Below are 24061 nucleotides of genomic sequence, written 5' to 3'. Positions count from 1 at the left end.
AGTTCCTCGAGCCATCTGCGGGCGGTGTCGGAGAGAAAGAGCGGCAACTGACGGATGATGGCTCGATCATCTCCTCGAGCGCCTCCCAACTGACATGCTAGTCGGAAGTCCGCCAGCCACAGCTCTGGCTTGGTTTCGCCGTTGTATTTGGCAATGCTGGTCGGGGGTCGAAATGGGCTGGGCAGCGGTGTGCTACGGATTGCTCTGCTGAACACGCGAGGGCCCGGTGCTTCTGGAGCCATCCGGTCCTCGTCGCTGTCGTATCGTCCGCCGCGGTGGGCCATGTAGCCGCGTTCCTCCGCATCCCCTTGTCGACGGTGACGATACTCGTTGATGTCGTGTCATGCATCGTGCCGCTGTTGATTATCGACGGGGTGGTCTTGCATAGGCGCTGTTTTCTTTCCTCGAGGGGGGGTTGCTGATGGACCGACACCTCCCTTTCATTTTGAACCGGCTCGTCGCGTTTCTCCGAGGCCGCCCCTCGACGTCGAGAGGCCGAGCTCTCGGCTTGCTGAGCTGCCGCCACTTGAAGCAGGGTTTGCACCTCATCTCGAATGCGCCGTGCTTGGAAGTTCGAGGGTTTAGGCATGTTACGTAGTAGCATGGTCGCCGCCATGACATTCCGGCCTGCTCGAGGGAAACGGCTGACAGGCTGTTCTGGTTCCCCGTTTCCGACGATCTGCCGGTGCACTTCTCGAGCTCGCCTGTGTGCACCTCTGCCATGTGGGTGTGGTTGGTCCTGCTCGAGGGCCCGCTCGAGCTGGGTGAGGCACTCGCGGTCTTCATCAAGCTTTGCTTTGAGCTCTCGTAACTATGCAAGTTGCGCGCCTTTGTCTTCCTGAGGCGGAGGGTCGACCTGACCGTTGTTCCCAGGTGTCCTGAGGTCCTCCCTTATACAGGGGCTCGACCGCCAGCGACGGTGTCATGTGTTTCCTCCGTGGTCTCCACCTCTCCGTCGATGTTGAAGCATTCCCTCATAGGGTCGTAGCTGTCGGATTCAGAGTCAGGGTCTGGCCCGGCGGCGTAGAAACAGCCGCGTCCTTCTTCCACCAGCCGCTGCCTAAGCGAGGTGATTGTGTATCGCCCGGGTCCTAGGCATCGGAGGTCTCACACCTGGGAGAAATCCGGCAGTTCAGCTACTTGCTGCTGTGCTCTGACGTTGCGTGGAAGGACCATTGGTCGCTCCACGTACGTCTAGGCGTGCGGGCAAATTGTCCTGGTGAGCGATGCCGCGGCATTGTCCAGACCGAACGGGTGCGTTCTCCTAGTGGTGAACAACCTGTGCGGCAGCAATGTCGTGGAGGGCGAGAGCACATGAGGCGCGTCGTCGCCCATCGTCGTCGCGTGGCCCTCGCGACGTCGGGCCGCCGTGTCCGCGGTTTCGGCGCGCGGGGCTGTCGACTGCTGCACCACCGCTCGCCTAGCACGAGCCGACGACCGTGAAGCGGTAGAGTGATGGTGGCGGTCCTGTCCACGCCTCTTCTTGGGTGGGGAGGCATGGTGGCGAGGCCGTCTCGGGGCCTTCAGTCGCACGGGTGCAGTGCGGGCTCCTCTGGGTCCCTTGACCGAGAGTAGGATCATGTCGTAGCCGAAACCGGTGGACATGAACTCGACGGTCCCGAACCAAATCACCGTGGAGCGTGGGATTGGTGAAACGAGAGTGGCCATCTAGAAAGAGATGGGAAGTTGGTGAAAAAACACGCAGGACCCCTACCTGGCGCACCAACTGTCGGTGTTTTACCCCTGGGGGGTCACACCAACGAGTAAAACTTGTATGCGTGTTCCCTTTCCCAGACGGTGATGCAAGAAAAACACAAAGATTTATCCTGGTTCGGGCAAGAGAAAGCCCTACGTCCAGCGGGGGGGGATGTTTCTATTATCTTGCACCTAAGTGCTTGTACAGGGGCGGATACAAGCCGGTGTTGTGATGGATTCTAAGTTCTAGATGGGGGTAGTGTATGGTTGTTCTCCTACGTATCCTTTCCTATGCCTCCCCTTTTATAGTTCCAAGGAGAGACCTAGGCTACATGGCGTAGGTGACAGAGTAGGGGTCGATAGGGGCGTGGTGCACTGACCTACTCGAGGCTTCCGTACCGGCGTGGCCTCGAGCCGTCTTGTTACTCAGTACTTGGATGATGATTACGCGTGCCTCCGAATTCGGCTCCTGCGCGCTGTCCTGGATCGGCTTATCCGAAGGCACGCCTGTACGTCGTGGCTGTACTCGCGTCAGAGTGGTTGAGGTGCTGTCTTTCACCGCCTGAGTCTTCTTTAGGAAGGAACATCAATGGCACTAGTAAATTAGGGTCTTACATGTAGAAATAGAGAAGGGCACATAGCATAAGGTACACATTTTATCATAAATAGATTACATGGCAAATGACAAATAAAATCTAGGCAGCTACTGTTCTTCCTTGTCCATCGTGACGCACCCAGGGCAACGAGCTCTGTGGAATGCTTCACTCAACATTCCTTATCTTTACTGGATGGTCGTCTACAAAGAGAGACATGTCACTGAACTGGTTAAATTCATCCAAGTCAGATACACCATCAACTCTGATGGCTTGTTGCTTTCTAGGGAAAACTATGTGCTTTGGATGGTCCGTAATTTTCTTCTTATCATTAGGAGAGAGGACCTGCTCAGCATAGAAGACCTGTGCAGCACAGTTAGCCATTATCCATGGATCATCTTTGTAGCCTACCTTGCTTAGATCTAGAACTCTAATCCCATAGTTGTCCACTGTGACATGTTTGTCTTCAACCCATTGACACCGAAATACAGGGATCTGAAATGTAGCATAGTCTTGTTCCCATGTGTCCTCAACGAAGCCAAAGTAAGTTGTTTGCTCACCAGTTTCAGAGTCTAAGGCATCGCATCGAACACCACTATTTTTTGCCATGCTCTTTTGGTCCTTGGACTTGGTACAGAACGTGAAGCCACTAATGTCATAGGTTTGCCTAGTTGTGACCTGGCGTGATGGCCCAGATGCCAAGACCTTGATGGTACAATCCTCGAGTGTTTCCCCATCTGGAATGTCCTGCTCCCTTAGCCATGAGGTGAACTGATTCTTATGTTCCTTCATTATCCATTCATCTATGTGCCCATGATTATATTTTTGAAGCTCTTCAATGTGTAGATTGATCAAAGGCTCCATTATCGAGAGCTGATGCAGGACGTTGTGATGTGCTTCGATGACTGAATTGTAATCTTTTGAGACGTATGATTTCTTTCCCATCCTACCTCTTCCATTCACCCTACCCTCGTGTCGTGACGGAGGCAAACCTATTGCAACCTGGTCTTTTAGGACCCTATTGCAGAATGGACCTCCGGACTAAATGGCCTCTTCGGTTAAGTACCCCTCTACCACAGACACCTCTGGACGAGCACGAGTTGATACATAGCCATTTAGTATTGACATGAAACGATCATACGTCCACATCTCATGCAAATACATGGGACCCAATGCCTCTATTTGTGAAACCAAGTGCACCACAAGGTGAACCATCACATCGAAGAATGCTGGGGGGAAACACATCTCAAACTGTGAAACTATCTCCATTGCGAATTCCTTAAGAGACGCGAACTCATCACGTTCAATCACCTTCTGTGAGATCCTGTTGAAGAAGTAGCACAACCGTGTAACTACAACCTTTATCCACACTGGGTTTATAGCCCTAATGGCAATAGGGAGAAAAGTAGTCAATATGACATGACAATCATGTGAATTGTAGTTGGTGAGTGTAAGGTCTTTCATTGACACAATACTCCGTATGCTAGAGCAAAATCCAGATGGAACTTTCAATTTCTTCAACCACACACACATCTCATGTTTCTCTTCATTGTTGAGGTTGTAGCTTGCTGCCGGGAGGTGGTACTTCCCATTTTCTAGCCTAATAGGGTGAAGTTCTTTTTTTATGCCTAACTGTACCATGTCCAAGCATGAATTTAATCCTTCCTTTGTCTTGTCCTTCATGTCCAACAAGGTGCCAAATACGCTTTCAAACACGTTCTTCTGAACATGCATACCATCGATCGCGTGCGCGGACGTCTAACTCTGGCCAGTATTCCAAATACTCGAAGAAAATTGACTTCTTCTTGAATGTAGCCCCTGGAGCTGGCTTGACATTCTTTCTTGGTTTTCCATCTTTTGTCTTCTTCCCAAAAACAAATTTGAGTTTGCTGACTATGCTGAAAACTCTTTGGCCTTTACTGTTACCTAATGAAGCAGTAGTCTGTAGTTCACTATTATTGTCAAAGTACTTATCCATCTTTTTCAGCCGGTACCTGTGTCCTTTTAATAAGAAGCGTCTGTGCCTCATGTACACTATCTTCTTAGATGCAGTTAGGGACACGTAAGGGGTGTCATCTATGCATACCACACAACCAAACTTTCCCTTGAACTGCCCTGATAATGTAAAGAGAGCTGGGTAGTCATTGATCGTAACAAAGATAATTGCTCTCAGTGTGAATGATTCTTTGCGGTACTCGTCGAATATTTGAACACCTGTTTCCCACAGTATCCTCATGTCCTGCATTAAGGGCTTGTTGACATTCGTTAAGTGCAATAAGAATAATAAAAAGTCCGCAAGCGCACAGAACATCATCATAGCATTTTACCGAGAGTAGTCCAGGTATCGTTATTTATATTTTACCACTGGGAAGCTAAGGTCAAAGAATCTGATAACTTACTATCATGCATCTACTAATTTAATAAACCAATTAGACTAAAGTAGGGGTAAATGATATATGATAGGTAATAATATAAAGGTGAGAATTCTATGATAAATGTGTAGATAGCCATAGCGGGAGGACAACGGGAGAGACCTAGGTTCCTATATACTTCTCTATTATTTCAGTTCTATGATAACAAAGAATGAATAGATATAGCAATCACATATTAGCACTTTGGGACATCAGAACACCAACCACAGAAAGAGAACTGGAAGGGGGCTGGGAAGCTCTGACTACGGTCCTACAAACACCAATCCGAACGAGGTGGAATACGTCGACTGTTAGGACTGTCACTACCCTAGGGCTACCACAACAATCCGCAGGACTGGGTGCAACCTTAGGTAACCTCTAGTATAGACACCACGTCTACACTAACGATTACTACTCTAATTACCATGAATAATTAGAGCACTCGATGCGAACGGAGATCCTATGCCAAAATATAACAACTACACTACTCGATAATAATAAAGGCATAAAAGTAAATAGAGAAGATAAATATATTAAAGCATAAGTCTTACAATAAATATAAAGACATACCAAAACTCTGAAGACTTCTCTAGAACCGAAGCGCAGCTCCGCTCTTCCTAACTCCCGACTAGAACTAATCTACTACATTGGAATGTCTAGCCCTAATTCTCTATAGAGGAAAGGTTATCCTTCGAGGGCACCTCTCAACTTTATAATGATATGTTCTCCTCCAGGGGCCAGGGGCCTTGGTTATATAGCCTCCTCCTTTGTGTCTTTTTGGTTCAGTAGGCGATGTGGTACTAAACTTTCCACCATATCTCATTAAAATGCACATAGGCCTTAATGGACCAAAATCTGATTTGGGCCCAATTAATCCCGTAGCTCTTTTATGTGGAGTCCTTCTTTTATTAATATAATATCTCTTGATTCCGAACTCCAAATATAGCAAATAATATATGCATTTTGATCAGCTCGACGAGATCTTTGTAATGGTGTACTTCATTCTGTGATTAGTGCATGTACCAGGGCGGGCGCCCCCTAGGATCAAGGGCTGGCGCCCCGGCCCCGGGCCCGTCTCGGCTCCGCTTCGGTCGAGTTGCTTCTAGAGTCTTCCTGATTATGGAAAATTACCGCACACATTAATTCTCTATGTAAACCCGACGTGTGGGCCTTTCCTTCATATTTCCTGATAACCCTCTGCAGAAATAGACAAACACCAAAACTCGTGGAAATCTATCAGATGATTAGTTGACGGTTAAATGTGAGCATTAAGGACCGTCAAGAGGGCTCCAAGAAAACATCCATATCAACTCCAGGTTGTGCAGGTCCAGAGATAAGGATGGTTAGTAAAAGGTACTTTCGCTTCTACATCAACCATGGAGGGAGGTTGTAGATGGTGAGGATCACTGGCCATGTGTTGTGCTTGCTGCTCCTCTCAGCAAATGGATTCATTCCGTTAGTACTCAGTGCGAACCTAACATTCCTTGGTTCATTAGCAAAGTCCTTGTGGTTTTCATTGAAATCTTTCCACTGCTGGCCATCGGCTGGGTGCCGAAGCTTCCCATCGTCTTTGTGCTCATCACAAGCATGCCAGCTCATAAGTTGGGCATCCTCTGGGTTAGCAAACAAGCACCTCAATCGATCGATCACAGTAAGGTATCACATCACCAAAGCAGGAATCTTTTTCTGCGCATAATAGTCTACTTCTTCCTTTTCTTTGCCGATGGGTTTTGAACTACTCTTCTGGGTCTTTTGTTGGGCCTTCTTTCATTTTTTCCCTTAGGCACAGAGGCAACACACTCTTCCTCTATGTAGTCTTTATTTATCTTGTACCTACTTGCACCACTCTTGGGACAGCTCTCCAAGTCCCTATAATCATCGCCTCGATATAGGATACAGTGATTTCTACAAGCGTGGATCTTCTCAACACCCATTGTGAGTGGGCTGATTAGCTTCTTTGCATAATATGTGTTAGCAGGCACTTTGTTATCCTTAGGAAGCATGTCTGCGATAATGCTTAAGAACGCATCAAAGCCAGCATCAGAAAGACCATATCTAGCTTTGCACACCAACAACTTTAGCACAGACTGCAGCGTCGTGAACTCTTTGGTGCAACCCTTGGACTCATCATACAAAGGCTCTTCTGCTACCTTCATTACGGCCTCCATACCTTTCATGAAGAACACTGATGGATCTTCCGCATGACGACGCAACATTGCCTCTAGAAATTCTGCATCTTCCGCAGCCATGTTAGTTTCGATGCCATCTTCATTTCCTCCTATAAAACCATGATCAGGAACATTTGGCACAACATGTTCAGTGGCTAGACCATCGGTATTAGGTTGTTGTGTCTCGTGTACGAACTCAAACCCGTCAACAATTCCAGTTGTATAAGGCACAGAGCTACCCTCTCCATGCTTTGTCCAAATCAAGTAATCTTTCATAAATCCTCGACGGACCAGATGAGTAAGGATTTGTTGAATATCATCAGATACAACAAGATTTCTACAATCCATGCATGGACAATGTATGTGCGTCTTTCTTGTTCTTGAAGCTTGGTTTTGAGCAGCATCAATAAACCTCTGGACCTCAGTTATGTATGATGGATCTAGTATTGATAAATTATACATCCAAAATGATCTCTCCATCACTACCTGTAAAACACCATTCATATGATCTAAGGGTTTACAAAGGATTTATCTAGGGTTTATTAGCTAGGGTTTATTGTTAAGCTTGAGATTAAAGAAAAAAACCTAAGTTACATAATTAAAAAATAATCTAAGTATAGCATAACTATATAAATACATCATTCATTATAAATAGATAGATGATGTGGAAGGTGATAATAAAAAACCTAACTACCATATAATTAAAAAAATCAACAATTATCTCTCTACATAAATATACAAAGAACACACCACTGGTTTAATCTTGTAAAAACTAGCTAAATTGAGAAGCAAACATGTTGAGAGGCATTATCCAACCATATTAAGCAACCCCATCTAACCATATCAACAAATAAAGACAAGAAGCTAGCTATTCTTCTTTCTCACTCATAAAACATACATACATGTGGATAAATAAATTGAAAAATTTATAAAGAGAGAGAGACATAAATTAGAAAACCTAAGTATAGCATAACTATATAAATACAACATGCATTATAAATAGATAGATGATGTGGAAGGTGACAATAAAAAACCTAACTATCATATAATTAAAAAAATCAACAATTATCTCTCTACATAAATATACAAGAACACACCATTAGTTTAATCTTGTAAAAACTAGCTAAATTGAGAAGCAAACATGTTGAGAGACATTATCCAACCATATGAAACAACCCCATCTAACCATATCAACAAATCAAGACAAAAAGCTAGCTCTTCTTCTCTCTCACTCATGGTGAAACCCTAGATCCAAAAAGTTGCTCAAATTGAGCTAGAATAAGCAAATTGAGGCAATAGGGACATAAACTGACCTCTTTTAGCAACCTTCTTCCTAGAAATAAAGATCAAAACCTCCTCCTTGTATTTTGAGAAATCTGAAACTCCAAAATCGCCCCCAATGGAAGGTGGGTGCGAGATACTGTTCTGGTCAGGGAGAAAGAAGGGGTATTTATAGAGAGATAACACAAGCGGTTGCTTAAGGCAACCGCCTGTGGTAAATTGTTTCCACAGGCGGCCGAAAATATCTGACACCGCTCTATTTATACCACAGGCGCGTCGTAACTGTAACCGCCTGTGGTATAAAAAGGGGGCGCCAGCTATGAGCCTGATTTTACTAGTGATGCTTGATCATGTACGGTCTTGGTTGTATGTTGGTTAAATCGAGATCTTTTGAGGTTTCGTCGAACTACCGGGTTTATATGGGTTCAAGTCCATGACTTGACTACTCTTGTGGTTGAATTCTTATAAATTTGACGGTTCTGTTACAAGCTCTAGGTTGTATGACGTATCGTATGACATGGACTGTACGCGTATGGTATATATACTCAGAATCTTGTACGGATACCGGATACAGCCTATGCTGCTGACAGCATGTATTGTATTATCAACTTAATTAGGAGATAATATCAACGTTGAACTGTGTAAGATTCGTTAGGTGCAACAACTCTTTGTCTCATCAACTGAAACATAGTACTTATGACCCAATTTGCTATAAATCCCTATAAAAATAACATGTAAATCAGCGCTTCTTGTCGTACTCCTTTGTTACACATACTACCTCCCTATGTCCTAAAATAGATATAAGTCTTGTTTTTCAAATAGTGAAATTTTATAAAATTTAACCAAATTTATACAAAAAATATACAAAAAATATATACTATTTGACTCCTTGAGATAATAGTGATAATATTATTATTAGATTGAGTATATTTTCATAACAAATTTATTTGACGGTACAAATGTTCATACTATTTTCTATAATAATAGTCAAACAGTTTGACTCCTTGAGAAGCAAGATGTCTATTTATTTTGGTATGGAGGAGTATCTTATCCGACGAGGAGTTAAACCTTTTAAAATTTAAATAAATATATACAAAGAATATTAATACTTAGATTGCATAATAAATATTATAATAAACATGACATATATTTTCATAACAATAAAATTTAGAGATACAAATGTTGATACTATATTTTATATTTTAGTTAAATTAGAAAAGTTTAAATCCTCGAGAAACCAGATGTGTGTTTATTTTGGATGAAACGAGTAATAATATGAACATATATCTCCTTATATTTGTGTTTGAGGTAACTAATTTATATCGATTTTTACTGGCGCAACAATAATTCCAACAACTTATGCTTTTTTTAGCATACTAGTCACTAGAAAATCTAATAAAAATACAACATACGAGATTATTTTGGAAATTCAATAAAATTAGGTGTCACTTGGCCCAAAGAGGACACCTACCACAGCAGCACGACACAACAGGAGCCCGCTTCAAGCTTCGTTGTTTGAACTCTAGCAAGCTGCAATAATATTTCTTGAGTAAAGTCCACCACCGGTCCCTAAACTTATATTAATGTGTCATCCCGGTCCCTAAACTTGCAAATCGACCATTTAGGTCCTCGAACTTGTTCGTCTGTATCATCTCAGTCCCTAAACTTGTTTAGTTGTGTCATTTAGGTCCCTAAACTTAAAAATCACCCGTTTAAGTCCTCAAATTTGTTCAGTTGTGTCATCCGGGTCCCTAAACTTGATTTTAAGTCTCATCTGGATCAAAACAAAGTGATCTAAAAACTCTATATTAAAAATAATTCATAACTTTTTCATATGTACTCGAATGAAGACAAACTTTATATCAAAGTTGTAGCCCTTAATGCGTTCTACAACTTTATAGTTGAAATGTTTTTTATTTAAAGTCGTTTAATATTTAAAGTCATTTTAAATTTCTAGATCTAAAAACTTTCAAAAAATATTTTGGGACCCCAAAAGATTTCAATTTAAAAACTTTTCAACTACAAAGTTGTAGATCGCATTGCTTACTACAAATTTGATATAAAGTTTATCTTCATTTGAGTTCATATGAAAAAGTTATTAATTATTTTCCTATATAGAGTTTTTAGATTCACCCTGCTTTGATCTGGATGAGACTTAAAAACAAGTTTAGGGACTGGGATGACACAACTGAACAAGTTTGATGACCTATATGGGAGATTTCTAAGTTTAGGGACTAGGTTGACACAGCCGAACAAGTTTAGGTACCTAAACAATCGTTTTGTGAGTTTAAGGACCGGGATGACACACCCAAACAAGTTTAGGGACCGGTGATGGACTTTACTCATATTTCTTTTTCATAAAGAAGGATAGTGCCAAGAGCGCCCAACATAGGGATATGATAAGCCTGAGTTAAGGACGCGAGAGTCAGGCTAACCCCCTTGTTGACTCTCTGAATGAGCCAGGGCTTGGGGGCTAAACCCATCGGGTGTGGTAGCACGCACTGTCTGGCAGAAAGGGATGGCTGAGCAACCCGTAAATGGCTCTTCCCGAGGAGGCCTCCGATATCATGCATGGGGTAAGCCTAAGATAGCAACAACCGCCATCGCTTGGAGCTCGACGGCTCGACCAAAACACGTGGATTCATGACCGAAGGGGAACCCCGACCTGCCTCAGCCATAGTGGCCATCCCTACTTTTGCTCGAGACCCAAAAACGCCCTGAGAGAAGACAAGTAGATAGCTCAAAGCTTGAGAGGCATAGAAGCACATTATCGGCCACTCCCTTGGCAGGGTCATATTTGGGGTGTTAAGCATCAGGACAAAGGACTTGCCCAAGCCCACGAAGTTAGGGTTTTTTGGGGCCCGCTCGTCAGTTCCTCTGGCAGGAGAGGATCCTTGTGTGTAAGGAAGCTTGTAGAAGGCTTACTCAACGAAGGCTCCATGACGGCAGACAAAACCTAATGGTCAAGCGTCAGACTGCAACAAAGAAGTTAGGGAGTGGTTGTGAAATTATCGGCCCACCACCTACATAACAAAGAAGGGCCCAGTGACGCCAAGATGAAGGTACCAAAAGCACCAAGCATGAAACCCTAGACAAAACCCCTGATTTGTACCACCATGCCCTCCTCAGTATATAAGAGGAGAGAGGCATGGGATCCTCTAGAATAAGATGATGATAGGAAGATCAATAGACCGATCAACCGAACTGACCTGGTAGCATAGCACCGTGTAATCCTCTACAAATCTCTAGCTTGATTCCTCTATTGTAAAAACCCTCAATTGGCCATTCCTAACATAAAAAGGCTGAACCAGGATAAATCGCTTGTGTCCAATGTTTTGAGTGCACGAGCTACCCAAGATCCACATCCGGACCTTTGACGAACAACCACGGATAGGCATGAAGAGACTGGACGACGCAATGCCACATGTCATGTCATGGCCCACGTGAGGCATGGCACCCTATACGTCATAGATATAGTGTGTGTTTGTTTGCGTGGACGTTAGCTAGGGACAGCCCTAGCTAGGCGATGCAACTGGGCTTGTTTTGTTTGCCACGCATGAGCTTTGGCTGAATATGGTGCTTAAAGCACAGTGGAGCCAGCATCCCACGAAACAAAACTGAGGTTCGCGTTTCCCTGCTTTGGCCTGGCCGGCTCCGTTTGCAAAGTGCGTGATGCGGTCACCTCTCTTATTCTCAGCCCTTTTGTGCCGCCTTGGCAAAGAGAACACAGAGGCAGGCATCTTATTAAGTTCCCCGCCTATGCTAATCGATTTACAAAGACGGGAGCACGCACACCTGTGCAAATGGCCGATCGATTAACGTCGTCCATCTCTGAACATTTAAAATGGTCTCCTCTAAAGATAGTTATATAGTAGGAGTGGGATAAACTGATGTTCAAGAGAGTAACTAATGACTAACGCCGATCTGCTGCTTACCTACTTATTTATTACCTGTTCACATGCTGCAGTACTAATGCGGTAATGCTGACATGCTGAATAGAACTGAAGCCCTGAACTCTTTTGCTTTTCTTGCTGTGCTGTTTCCCTGAAAACTGGAGCCGATCTGCTGCTGGTACGTTAAACCTGCTGCAACACCATCAGAGAAACAAGGAGAGCGGACAAGAAGGCAACCAGCTGAACTGAAAATTCATGTTGAAACCGTAACTGCAGAAAGATGAATGGAGCAGCAGAAACAAGCTATGCCTAACAATAGAAGCTGCACCCTGGCTCAAGATAACTGAAAATGGAGCGCTCCTGCAGTCCTGCTCCTGCTCCTTCTCTGAGCTGAAGCCAAATTAAAATAGCAACGCAACATTCTGCACACGATTATCAGGAGCCATGATCAGGAAGGTTGGGAAGTAAGCCCAACCCATATACGGAGTAACACGGCAAATACGGCCCAGCCCGCTAATTCTTCTGGTGCCGGCCACCGCCTGTGTGCCGGATAAATGGGGACGGAGCCCCCGTGAAATTGTTATCGAAGAACTTGAACCAAATCCTAATACTACAATGCTGCCCTCCGAATCCTTCCTGTTCTTCTTGTTCCCCTTTCCCAAGTATCCCTGCGCTGCTAACGGATCCATAGTGCAAGCCGAACTACTCTGAACATTATGAAAATAAGCCAAGTCAAATTTGATTGATGAGTAGATTGAAGCGCACAATCACATCATCATGGGAAAGCAATCACAACCATAACTTTCTGTAAAGATTGAACCTTTATCGCGATTTTCTGAAAATCATGAAACCCTATCAAAAAATGGGAATATTAGGGGAAATTTCAAATTTGCAGTGCTCATGTGAGTAATTTGCTAGACGATCACCCTAACCATGTTCACACATATCCTAACACTAATTTGTATTAAGAAATTTGCTCCAAATCACAGCCAACTCCAAAGAACGAAAAAAATCACCAAAAATAGCTCCGAAAATCCCAAAGAAGGCAAATTTCTGACTTAGGAGATAAGTAAAATAACAAGATGATAACAAAATGATCATGGATTACATGAGGATGTATGATTACAGGCCACTCTTGGCACTAATCAAAGCTAAGATGGCAAAAGGCTTTAGAAGAAGAGCCTCTCCCTCTCGTCCCCTTTGTCACCCTAACCTACTCTCAAAATAACACAAATAAGAGAGGGAATCAGATCGCCTGATGTCGGGCTCCTCGACTTCACTTGGCAGTCATAGGACGTCTACCGTACGTCCACTGCCATCCAATGGACCAACTCAGTTTAGGCACTCCACCTCCTCCACATGCTGCGTCACAGCGTCAATCCAACAGCACGGCCTGTTTAGGCATAAAACGTAGCAGTGTCTCTTCCCTCAGTATTTTAGCACAGCCACTACTTGTTTTGGCAGGAAGGGTGGAGCCGAGAGGCAGCAATCGTCTGCTGTGACTGCTTTTTTTTACATAAAGGATATAAAATCCGGTCTCTACATCCGAGGATGTACACAGCCCAGTATTACAGTGTTTTAAATGAGATAAACAAAGAGAGCCAAAGTCCTATACATGGACCGGGACGCTAGTTTAAATAATATAAATGTTTCCATCCTTTATTGGATAACTCTAAAGCAATTATTTCTAATTTCTTACTTATCTTCGAGAGCACGTCCTTGGCTGTCTCATCATGCTGCAGCTGAGCCCAAAGGAATAACCAGTACGCTCCCCTGAAAATTACCTGCATAATAGAGTTAGTTTTCATTTTATTAAAAACATAATCAGTGCGGCATCTCCAGATAGCCCAAAGCAAGCCACCCCCACCCAAATCAGATCTGTAATCTTTTTATTTTGGTTAGATAGCCAAGTACCAAACATGTGGCTGATTGATCTAGGTTGGGTCAAACTAGTAGCAAAGAAGATAAGCCTCCAAATCATTTTGGTAAAGGGACAGTCTAGGAATAAATGTTGAATAGTTTCATTCCCATTACAGCAAATGCACTTCTGACTCCCTTTGCAATTTTTTCTAGCAAGGTTGTCTTTGGTTAGGACGACACCCCTTTGTAGGAACCAATGAAAAATTTTAATTTTTAGAGGTACCTTTATCTTCCAGATCTTCCTATGCCGAAAGGGTGTATGTGTATCTATAAGATTGAGATACAAGGAACGAATAGAGAATAACCCTGATCTGGTTAAACTCTATCTGAAATAATCTGAACCATCCACCAATTTAACATGGGATATCTTTGCCACTAGACTAAGCGATTCTGTAAGTTTATTATCCACCAAGGCCCTCCTAAAAGATATGTTCAGAGAGTTCGTACTCATAACTTTTCAGACTGTGGCGTGAGGATCTCTCACTATGTTATATAAAGATGGATAACTAGCTTTCAGAGACTTAGCCCCTACCCATGTATCATCCCAAAACCTAGCTGTGGTTCCATCTTTAATATGAATAGAACCTTTTGCCAACACCTCATCTTTAATACGCATGAGGCCTCTCCAAAAATGGGAGTCATGGGGCTTAGCTGTCACCTGGGATAGGCTTTTGGAGTTTAGGTATTTATTCCTTAAAATAGTTTGCCATATACCTTCTGTATTCAATAGATTGACCAGCCATTTGGCTAGGAGGCACTTGTTTTGCAATTGTAAATTTAGGATACCTAATCCTCCTTGATCCTTAGGGCAGCACAGGATGTCCCATTTGGCAAGGCGATATTTATGTTTATCAGAAGATCCTTGCCAAAAGAACCTTGATCTATAATGATCTAGGTTCTTTAAGACTCCCTTGGGGATCTCAAAGAAAGACATCATGAACATAGGCAGGCTACTTAGGACTGAATTAAGCAGTACTAGTCTTCCTCCATAAGACAGGTACTTCGCTTTCCAGCAAGAGAGTTTCTGTTTGAAACGATCTTCTACTTTTCTCCATTTAGAATTAAGGAGTTGTCTATGATGCATAGGGATCCCAAGATATCGGAAGGGATATTCACCAGTATTGCATCCAAAGAGACTAGTATAAAAGGATTCCATCTCTTTAGCAGCTCCATAGCAGAAGACTTCGCTCTTGTGGAAATTGATCTCCAGCCTTGATAGCTGTTCAAAAGCACAAAACAACAGTTTCAAATTCTGTGCTTGTTCGAGGTTGTGATCAATAAAGATAATGGTGTCATCTGCATACTGTAATATGGACAGACCATCATCTATAAGGTGGGGTATAACACCTCTTATCTGACCGTTGGCTTTTGCTCTGTTAATAAGGAGAGCTAGCATATCTGCAACGATGTTGAATAAGATTGGTGACATTGGATCTCCCTGTCTGAGTCCACGTTTGGTTTGGAAGTAGGGCTCTATGTCATCATTGACTTTGATTCCCACACTCCCACCTGTGACCATAGTTTCTACCCATCGACACCATTTGGGGGAGAAACCTTTCATACGTAGCGTTTGTTGTAAAAAAAGACCACTTCACTTTGTCGTATGCCTTTTCAAAATCAATTTTGAAAATGACACCGTCTCTCTTTTTAGTGTGCAGCTCATGGATGGTTTCGTGTAAGATGACGACCCCCTCCATTATATTCCTGCCTGGCATAAAGGCAGTTTGTGTTGGTCTCACTACAGTTTTAGCTACCATATTAAGCCTATTTGTGCCCACTTTAGTGAATATTTTAAAGCTCACATTAAAAACACAAATTGGCCTGTATTGCTGAATTTTTATGGCATTATTAACTTTTGGGATTAAGGTAATAATAACAAAATTCAGACTATATAGGTCAAGAGTCTCCCTATGCAGCTCAGTGAATAAGGGAAGGAGATCATCCTTTATCACTTCCCAAAACACCTGATAGAATTCCACCGGAAAACCATCTGGTCCTGGAGCTTTATTATGCTCCATTTGGAAGACCGCATCCCTCACTTCAGATTCAGTGAAGGGGCTAATGAGGATGTCATTTTCCTCCGGAGATACCTACGGAATATCCAGGATTTGGTCGTCACTAAGAGAAATCTCTACACTCTCCGGCTGTCCAAAGAGTTCTTTATAGTAAGTCGTAATATGTCTTTTGAGATTATAATCTCCTATCACAGCACCTTGATCATTCTCAAGTTTATAGATATGCTGCTTGCGATGTTTCCCGTTGGCCACTAAATGAAAGAACCGAGTGTTAGCATCCCCTTCCAATAGGGTTTTAACTTTGGCTCTCTGGTACCATTTCAGTTCCTCCTCTCTCAGAAGGTTAACCAAACGCTCTTTTAGATAATGCTTCAGATTGATCTCTTGATCAGATAAAGGAGAGATCTCAGCTTTCTTATCAATTTTCTCTAAAAGAGCTAACAAAGTCTTTTTTTTCTTTGTGATATGACCCTGCTGTGTGTTTTGCCCATCCCCTTAGATATTGGCGGAGTCTACGAATTTTAAACTGCCACCGTTCAAGGGGAGTTGACCCAGAGCATGGAGATTGCCAAATATTTGCAACCATATCATAAAATCCATCTCTTATCAACCATCCTCTCTCAAATTTGAAAGGACTATTGTGGGCCTGGTGGGTCGAAGCACCTGTATTAAAAACCAGGGGGGTATGGTCTGAAATATTACCATCCCTTGGTTCTACTGTGGTTAAAGGAAACATGATTTCCATTTCTGTGGTAACTAGGACTCTATCCAACTTTTCAAAAGTTGGATTATCCCCTGGGCCAGTCCATGTGTATTGGCGGCCAGTCATAGTAATCTCCTTAAGATCTAGAGATTCAATAATAGCATTAAAAACTTGTGATCAGTTTTCATTAATATGGGAAACTAGTGGAGCATTCTACACTGCTAGATCATCCTCTGTACTTAGATTTGCTCGTGTTTAGATTTGGTTGCGTTTGCCCTCATCAGGTGTGTTGAAACTGATTGAAGGAAGCCTTTTGTCTGCAAGAAAATAAAATCTGCATATTTGACATGGAAGAAAGTAGGTGTTTAGCACCATGATTATTTATTTTTCTACATGAGATCAGATTAATTGCTTCGCACAAGGCTCCATTATTTTAGCTCTTCAAATCTGTGGAGGTCAAAAGGGCTTTGACGTTGGACCACAAACGAAATGAAGTATGATATGATAGGAAGGTTATATCTTGCAGATATGTCTATGAAAAGGATGGTCATAGAGTGGAAGATAAAATGGATTTTAGTGTATTTAATTTGTTGCTTTCAATAAGTTTAAGGAATAGTGGTTTTTTTGTGCTGCTCTCATGAATGGTGAGATATTTGAGTCCTCCAAGTGATTTTTTAGACCTTCCTGAAAGCACTTAATGGAAACCAAACCTAAAACAATTTATATTGACCAAGGTTGTGCAACGCAAAAAGCAGTTAAGGTGGTATTTTCAGAAACATGGCATATTTTTTGCACCTTTTACAACAATTAGCTAAACCTAAAAATGAAGAAGCAAGCACTTCTACCAAACATTTAGCTGGAGGCAGCAAGAAAAAACCAGATACTTCTACCAAACATATAGCGATGGTAGCAAGAAAAAACCAAGTATTCTCCAAGATTTCAGTGCATGTATGTATGCGTATGAAGATAAGACAACATCTAAACAAACATTTAACAAGATGAGTACAAAGGAGAGCAAGCAAACTCGCTCCTCATGTAGAGCAGTTTCTCTGGTGAAGTTGAAGCTGTTTTCTAAAATATTTGGCAAAAATGGCTTTGGTAATTTTGTAATAATTTGTATAGGTTTGTAGGAGGAGCTAGGAGAAGTCATGATGTAGACAAGCCCCGATCTTTCGATAGGTATGATAGCGTCGATTGGTGGAGACTCGATGTTCACGATCTAGGCTTCGAACCAAGACTGATTCGGACCCCGTAACCGTTGCACCACTGCATCGTTGGTTATCAACCACGCGAACGTGATTTACCTCGCTGAGAAGACTTTCCTGCAATCAAATCGAGAATGCAAGCAAGAACGGCATGAACGCAGTCTTAAATTGTAAATAAATATAGGGCTTATGATAATGAGAGTGAGTTTCAAAATGAGTAATCACCGTAGGCGAACAAGATCAAGAACAGGGCCATAGTTCAAAGCAAGCGACCTTGGCAGTATAGTTATAGCAAAATCATATATGTTCCACGAGGAAAACAAGAATGCAATAAAACCCAAACCCTAACGAGAGCGGCGGCTGCTAATTATAAAGCTCTGGATGCCACCCCCACTACACAGGCCCCCTAATGGGCTGTAAGACGATACGGCCCAACAGACCAAAGGATGGTGTCGCAACACTATTCTAGATGTTGACTTATTTGAACGATTTTTGTTGACTCCGGATGAGTTTTGATGCAAAACTAAAGCTATTGATTAGTTTATCAAATTAGCTTTTCAAGCATATCTGAATCGTCGAAAACAGAGTCTATATGCACCTTGGACATTGATTTTACTTGGGCCTGCTCATGGATTCCGAGGTGGACTCAAAACTTTATTTGGGCCTCCACCTTGATGACTCGAACCAGATAAGCTTCGGGCCTACTTCTTGATTTGGACACTCTTGCTAATCTTCTTGGCTTCCATGTAATTCTCCAAGCATGGTCGTATGCATGGAGGTCATGTCCTCATCACTCTTTTTAATAAAACTAGCCACAAGTTATATTGGGTCAGAGGAAGTTTTAGTGATGGGTTGTTGTAGTCCTCAACTCTATCGGCATGCAAGTAATTGGTCATGTGTTGGAGAAGTTACTTAAATGTCATCAGTGATGTGCCAAAAGGATCCATCAAATATTATGGTAACACTGTTTTTCTCCAAAAGGTTATGGATTTATTGAATGTCTCCCACTTGAATTTTTGGATTACAAATTACTTTCTGGGTTGTGTTTTGATTTAGGAAAATGACAAAGCAGATTTATACAAATATAATTTAGTGTGCCTACTTTTTTTGGTTTTTGATACCGTGCCAAGATCCTGAACAGCATGATCCTGGCAGCATTTATTTTTATTATTTTTTTTTTGCGAGAAAAAGTGTTGGTCTTAATTAGAAGGGCCATCCAATTTAATTTACGCATTCAGCAAGTTATAGCTTTGTTCTTTCGGAGAGTCTCACATGAATTTTAGCAAGTCATACAGGTTTTGATATGCATGCAACGGGTATACCTTGTTTCCATCCAGTTCATTGAATCGGAGAAACCAATTTATTTGGATGTAACGCACGAGGCTCTGTGGAATATTAGAGTTGTCTGTATAGCGCAACCAACAAACAATAATAGATAGGCACTAAATTTGGTGTCATACATTGCGTCAAAAAAAAAATGGTGTCATACAAAACTTTGACTTTTTTTTATTATTATGGGATGGATGGAGTATTACTAATGGGCCATTGTAGGCCTTGGAGAAGTTAAGTTACAGCTTATTTTGCCATTAGTTGTGCCAAAAGGATCATGAGTTATTTAGTCAACATTATTACTTTTCTCAAAATGGTTATGAATTTAAGTCTAAGATTTCAAGAAATTATTTTGTGGATTGAGTTTTAATATTTGAAAATGATAGGTAGATTTATATTAAAAAAATAGTTTGTCACTGGTTATATGTGTTCAGAATTTATTACAAAATTTAGTAGTCAATTTTTTTCAGACAGTGTCAAGATCTTGAACAACGTATAATTGTGACTAGAGGGATTATTAAACATGACATTAACACATGATCCTGCCAGCGTTGGTCATAGCAGGGTCATCCAATTTAATCTACGCATCCGGCAAGTTGTAGCTTTGTTTTTTTCGGAGAAACTTACATGGATTTTAGCAACTCATACCAATTTAGATATAAATCCAAACAGGTGTATCTTGTTCCAAATCGGAGAAACCAATTTATTTGGATCTTACGCAGCTGGCTCTGTCGGATATTTGAGCTGGAGTATGTGTGTATAGCGCAACCAACATACATACAAGGAGAAGAAGCGTACCAATAATAGCTGCATTATCGTTTATCTTTAATTGATCTACACGTACGTCAGCTTGCCGATCATTGTCATTGCCGGATGCATCAGCATGCTGGTAATATTTTGTTCGATCATCGATCGTGTATCTATCGAGGCAAACTGTAATAGGGCTATCCTACAAATACAGGGCAAGTTTAAGAAGTTCCCATGCGCATTGGAAACGCACATCACAATGTCCTACACCGGCGAGTCTGCCTCCACATGTCCTGGGAGGAGACACAACGCATGAGGATACGTCTCCGTAATCTACCACCACCTGAGCGGCGTCAGCAACGCCATGTTCTACCGCATGCTCAACGTGGTGACATCGTCGTCGGCGACGGGCAGCGGCGGCGAGACCACGACGACACGGAGGGCGCGCAAGCAGCAGATCACCGTGCTCAACGCGCTCGACGTCGCCAGGACGCAGTTGTACCACTTCATCACCATCGTGATCGCCGGGATGGGCTTCTTCACCGACGCCTACGACCTCTTCTCCATCTCCCTCATCACTGACCTCCTCGGACGCATCTACTACCCTGACGGCAAGGGCAAGGGAAGTCTCCCCGAAGACGCTGCCGTTGCCGTGAACGGCATTGCTCTTGTGGGCACCGTGCTGGGGCAGATCTTCTTTGGTTGGCTCGGTGACAGGATGGGACGCAAACGAATCTACGGCGTCACGCTGAAGCTCATGGTGATTTGCTCACTCGCATCCGGCCTCTCCTTCAGCCGCAAGTCCAAGGACGTGATAGCTACGCTCTGCTTCTTCCGTTTCTGGCTAGGCGTCGGCGTCGGTGGCGACTACCCGCTCTCTGCCACCATCATGTCGGAGTACGCAAACCGCAGGACTCGTGGTGCCTTCATTGCTGCTGTCTTCGCCATGCAGGTGATCAGAATTCACACACATGCTAGTGATTACATTCCATTGGATAATTAATTTAATTACAATATATATATATATATATATATATATATATATGTTTTTCCTGCCTTTACTTAATTTTGCGCATCAGGGCCTAGGGAATCTTGCTGCTGGAACTATGGTGCTGGCCATTTCTGCTAGGTTCAAAAGCACCAGGGCCTATGAAACAGATCCATATGGGCAGGCAGACTACGTGTGGCGCATCGTTCTCATGCTGGGCGCCGTTCCAGCCCTCCTCACATACTACTGGCGCATGAAGATGCCCGAGACAGCGCGCTACACCGCGTTGATTGCGAAGAACCTAAAGCAGGCTGCATCAGACATGACCTCTGTTCTCGAGATCGACATCCCATTAGGAAAAGAAGAGATGGACGCCCTTGCCATACAAGATGAATTTGGACTCTTCTCTATGGAATTCGTCCAACGTTATGGCCGTGAGCTGCTCAGCACCACCATGTGCTGGTTACTTCTCGACATCGTCTTCTACTCTCTCAACCTGTTCATGAAAGAATTCTTCAGTGACATCGGTTGGTTTGAAGATGTCGAGGGGCCACTTGAGCATACATACGCTATTGCACGTACTCAGGCGATTATCGTACTCGCTGGCACTCTCCCTGGGTACTTGTTCACAGTCATCTTCATTGACAAACTCGGACGCACCAGGATACAGATTGTGGGATTCACTATGATGACTATATTGATGCTTTGCCTGGCTGGGCCTTACAATTTTTGGAAGAACAATAAAAGCACGAAAATTGGCTTCGCCTTCTTGTACGCATTGGTTTTCTTCTTCGCCAACTTTGGACCAAACTCTACCACGTTCATCCTTCCCACGGAGATATTCCCGACGCGGTTACGGTCAACATGTCATGGCATATCTGGCGCTGGAGGGAAGATTGGTGCAATTTTTGGCGTGCTTTGGTTCCTCCGGTGTCCAATAAGCATTCAGAACTCACTACTCATGCTAGCTGGTTGTAACCTAGTTGGAGTCATGTTCACCCTAGCATTACCGGAATCTAAAGGCATGTCACTTGAGGACATCACCGGTGAGATAGATGATCGGGATGAGGAGCTTCCCTTCGAATCACCACAAATTAATGGGGGAGAGTTCATCCACAGTGTTGATTTTGATGAGCATTGACTCGTATATATCAAATTTTTTCAATGTTATCAATAGATAGTGCAACATATCACTGCATTAGAAAACTTTGCCCTAGGGTATATCATGCTTATATATTATGTACACTCTAAAATGTACGGTATCGAGTTGTTCAATACTATAATATATTATATGGTGTTCAAGTTAAATTAATTGTCTACGGCCTCAAAATTTTGTGCACATGCTATTAATGTCTATTGTCAACCAGTCATTAGGCTCAAAATATAGCAAGGACCACGAAATTTGGAGTAGTTGGTTTTTATGTCGGTCAAACTTTACAAATAACTTTGATAATGTTATACAAAGATCAAATTACACTATGCTAGAATCACATATTAGATACCTAGATAAACAGTCATTAGAGACCTGGGAAAACACAACACTTATATTAGGTCTCTGATGTGAACACATCATTGACATGTAAAACACATCACTAGTTATCCTTCATCAAAGACACGTTTAACCAAAATGTGTCACTGATGACCCTCATTAGAGATGCATTTAGTCAAAACATGTCATAGATGACCCTTCACTACTACACAAAAACTTCAAGGTGGGAAAAAAGCATTAACCGAATTAGGGATGCATTTAGTCAAAACATGTCATAGATGACCCTTCACTACTAAAAAAACAAAACAGAGGCGGACAAAAAGCATTAACCTAGGCGGCCTCCAATGAAGTCATGGTTAATCGGGCCTTAATGAGACGACACGTTAAGGTGCTCGCCTCGATTAATGCCATCAATCGAGGCAGATGCCTTAAAATGCCCGCCTCGATTAATGTTCTCAAAAAACCCAGAAAACTAAAAATTTGCAACTTTGAAGAGTCAAACCCATAAACTCTCACTCAACAATGTCACCCGTCTACCACTACACCACACAATCATTTATGCAAATATATATAATACTCTATCTTTTTATATCAATATTTTGTAATATTACATCGGATATTTTGGCTTCTAAATGAACTCAATTAAAAAACTTTTAGCTACAAAGTTTTAAATCTTATCGACTACTACAATTTTGGTATATGATGTATCACCATTAGAGATAGTTTGAAAAAAATTAAAAAATGAGCCCTAAAACATGTGAATTTCAAACACATATTTGAGGCTCTAGGTAACTTATATCAAAAACTTATTAATATCAAATATGTAGACCAGTTGGGCCACTAGAACTTTGGTACTGACTATGTGAACATTGGAGACCATTCAGAAATTTAAATTTTAAAATTTCAAAAACTGTAACTTTCAAACACATATTTGAGACTCTAAACATGTTAAAATTAAAAACTTTTCAACTATAAAGTTGTAGATTCTATTGAGAACTATAACTTTTGTAAAGATTCCTGTAACACCCTAAAATTTACTCCTTTTGAAATATAGATAAAATTATTTAATTTTGTATTTTTGTGCTCATGAAAATATAGGAAAATTAATATTTTTTATTAAATTAAAATTTATCATAAGGCTTAGCAATATTATTATGCATACACTCTGGTGCATATGTTTTGATGTGATGCTTGTTGCTCCTTTATGTGTTGATAGTAAGAAAAATATTTAAAATACGTTTAGTAGATCGATCTTCCTTATTCGGCACGTATTTATCTTTTATTTACAACCAAATTTCTTGTTTCTAAGCTCAAATTTTTATTAGGACCTTCCTAAAATATTTTCTTTGTCACTCAAAGCACTTCTTTTAGTTCCTCGTCCATCAAGCACTCTCTACAAAATTTTCGGAAATTTTTCCATCTTCTGTTCTCACTTTTCTCTGAGCAAGATCTAATTTTTAGATGCTCTAAATAATCTTATCATGAGCTCCAAAAACTTTATTCGGGTTCCCCATGTTCTATAATATCTCTGAGAATTTTTCTCGAATTTTCGGAGCTTTCGGAGTATTTTTCGTGGCTTAACTACTAATTCTAGATTTTTTTAGAATTATTTTATCCATGAAAA

At 42.1% G+C, this 24061-nt stretch overlaps 1 protein-coding gene across 1 annotated transcript; it reads left to right on the top strand.

Moving 5' to 3' along the window:
* LOC8083438 (putative inorganic phosphate transporter 1-13) lies at positions 20298 to 22089 on the top strand. The gene is made up of 2 exons (XM_002447472.2): positions 20298 to 20912; positions 21040 to 22089. The coding sequence occupies exons 1-2, from the start codon at positions 20325 to 20327 to the stop codon at positions 22087 to 22089; spliced, it is 1638 nt and encodes a 545-aa protein (XP_002447517.1). The 5' UTR covers positions 20298 to 20324.

The sequence above is a fragment of the Sorghum bicolor genome, chromosome 6 (assembly GCF_000003195.3).
Source record: "Sorghum bicolor cultivar BTx623 chromosome 6, Sorghum_bicolor_NCBIv3, whole genome shotgun sequence".
In the NCBI taxonomy this organism is placed as follows: Eukaryota; Viridiplantae; Streptophyta; class Magnoliopsida; order Poales; family Poaceae; genus Sorghum; species Sorghum bicolor.
This window is presented reverse-complemented; position numbering and strand designations above follow the sequence as displayed.